The sequence below is a fragment of the Rutilus rutilus genome (assembly GCF_951802725.1).
Source record: "Rutilus rutilus genome assembly, chromosome: 17".
NCBI lineage: Eukaryota > Metazoa > Chordata > Actinopteri > Cypriniformes > Leuciscidae > Rutilus > Rutilus rutilus.
In genome coordinates this window covers 37,064,648-37,067,147 of record NC_140230.1, presented here as the reverse complement: position 1 = coordinate 37,067,147, position 2,500 = coordinate 37,064,648, and the positions used below count along the sequence as shown (strand labels likewise).

At 47.0% G+C, this 2,500-nt stretch overlaps 1 protein-coding gene across 1 annotated transcript in view; it reads left to right on the top strand.

The window, feature by feature from the left end:
- The window catches only part of LOC311275756 (CREB-regulated transcription coactivator 2), a 24,092-nt gene that overhangs the window by 16,983 nt on the left and 4,609 nt on the right, over positions 1–2,500 (top strand). The window contains exons 9-11 of the mRNA XM_084384995.1: positions 5–219; positions 1,107–1,555; positions 1,959–2,249. Coding sequence (XP_084241121.1) covers positions 5–219; positions 1,107–1,555; positions 1,959–2,249 — 955 coding nt within the window. The remainder of the gene's footprint in view (positions 1–4; positions 220–1,106; positions 1,556–1,958; positions 2,250–2,500) is intronic.

The following is a 2,500-nucleotide window of genomic DNA, read 5'->3' as shown; positions in this document are numbered from 1 at the left end:
GTAGTGTGTTTCCCTCTCCGGACCAGCAGGGCGGCGCTACTCACGGCCCATCAGTGTTGAACACGGGCGGCTCGCTGCCGGATCTGTCCAGTCTGCACTTCCCGTCTCCTCTTCCCACGCCACTGGACCCGGACGAGCCCGGATACCCGTCGCTCAGCACCGGGAACCTGTCCTGCACCCTCACCCAGCTGGGCATCACCAGCTCCTTCCACTCCACAGGTGTGAGACATCAGTCCCCTCCACAGGCTCTGATGTGCTGATGTACTGTCACTACAGTCGTCAACATTTGAACTGGATCCTAAAGTTGATTAAAGTTGTCCTAAGACAAGATCGGGTATTGTTCATAATTCTTGTATAACTTTGATGAAAGGCTTTGATCCACTTCAAATGTAGATTACTGTATATTATTGCACAGCCCTTTATTGAACCCTCTGGTGCTGTTCGCGCGTCGTCACTCAAAGCTGACAGAATTATTTTATTATTTAGATGAAATTAATGTACTATATTATTTAATATTTTGTATTTTTAGGGGATTTTATGGTACTTAATTATATTTACACTGTATTTATAATCCATTTATTCACTCTCTGAGCATAGAGCTGAAAATTACATTTCTAACTTAAACTGTCGTAAATCTTGAACGCTTTAGAGCGACAGACTGAAGTTTGATCTCTTTTGAAAAGTTACAGAATTTTACGTTTATTGTAATTAAAAATGCACAAAAATACCATTTTCAATTTTTATATGCAATATATATTTTCAAAGACACATTGTTCTCTAAAACTGAGAAAATCAAAGCCATAAATATAAACAAGTTAGTTGTTCCTAATGTGAGGTTGATATCTCAGTAAATGATGTTTCAGTGAATGTTGTTCGGCTGCAGTTCCAGACGCTTCCACTAGAGGAAACTCCTCTCATTCATTTCCAGTGCGTCATTTCTGACCGCGAGGAGCTCAAGTGTGACTGTTGTTTATCCTTTACCAAAACTAAACTTTTTCAGTTTCCAAAGAGCACCAGAGAGTTAAAGTTGGATATATAACGCTGCAGTGGAGACATGATGTAGAAAGAGCAGCTCTAATGCTGGCGTTGATCACATGTTTCTTCAGGTCTGCTGCCGTCTCTGCAGGGCACGTCGAGTAGCCCCTCCCTCCAGTCGTCGCTTAGCAACCCCAACATCCAATCATCTCTCAGCAACCCCAACATCCAATCATCTCTCAGCAGTCACTCGTTCCCAAGCTCCGCCTCCCTGCACTCGTCGCTGAGCAACCCCTCGCTGCAGTCCTCGCTAAGCTCCTCCCCCTCTCTGAGGTCATCGCTCAGCAGCCAGTCGTTGCAGTCGTCCCTCAGTAGCTCCTCCCTCCAGTCGGCAGCCAGTAATCCCAGTAATCCCAGTTTCTCGGGCTCCTTCGCTGCGCTCGCACCTGGACAGGTGCAGATGAACACGTCCCCCCGCAGACGAGCACAACTCGCACCTGTGATCCTGCCTCAGGACACACGCCGACACCACCCCAAACAGTTCTCGCCCACCTCGTCCTCCCTCGGCTCCATCACACAGGTACTCACACACACACACACGCACACACACTCACACACACACTCTCACACACACACACACACACACTCACACACACACACACACACACACACACACACACACACACACACACACACACACACACACTCTCTCTCACTCACACTCACACTCACACTCTCTTACACACACACACACACACACACACACTCTCACACACACACACACACACACACACTAACCCTACCCCTAAACAATAATACTTTCTCTAAATAATACAATATTGCAAGCTCTATTATACATAGAATAATAATAAACATCAAAATAATAGAAGAAAATATTATAACATAAATGTATATTCTCTCTCTCCCTCTCTCTCTGTGTGTGTGTGTGTGTGTGTGTGTGTGTGTGTGTGTGTGTGTGTCAGGGTGTGGCTCTGGACACCAGTAAGCAGAGGTCGCCTCAGTATTCGTTCGGGCAGCAGGTTCAGAAAGGTCTTGTTCCTGCGCAGACGCACACACACACACACACACACACGCTCCGCCCGTCATCACAGACCGCACAGCTTCATCTACACAACATGCAAAACCTGCACAAGACGCAGAACTTCCAGCTGCAGCGGCCCAATCAGAACCAGAACCCGAACGCCGGGAGTCTGGGCCCTGCAGACGCTCCGCTGGACGAGCAGAACCGCATCAGCGAACTGGACCTGTACAACGTGAGTGACGGCACAGCACACACCTCCATCATATGACATCACTGCTGAACTCACCAAGAAATCAGTAGTTTTTGAGAGTATTGCAGTGATTATTATAGTCGAGTCAGCTTTATTAATACAGCGCTCTTACAGTACAGAGTTTCACAGCAGCTTTACAGAGATCACAGGGGAATAATGCAACCGAGTTTGCTTCCAGAAGAGAATAGCGTCTCAGTCCAGCTGAAGTCAGTTCAGTGAGGCTTCATTTCTGT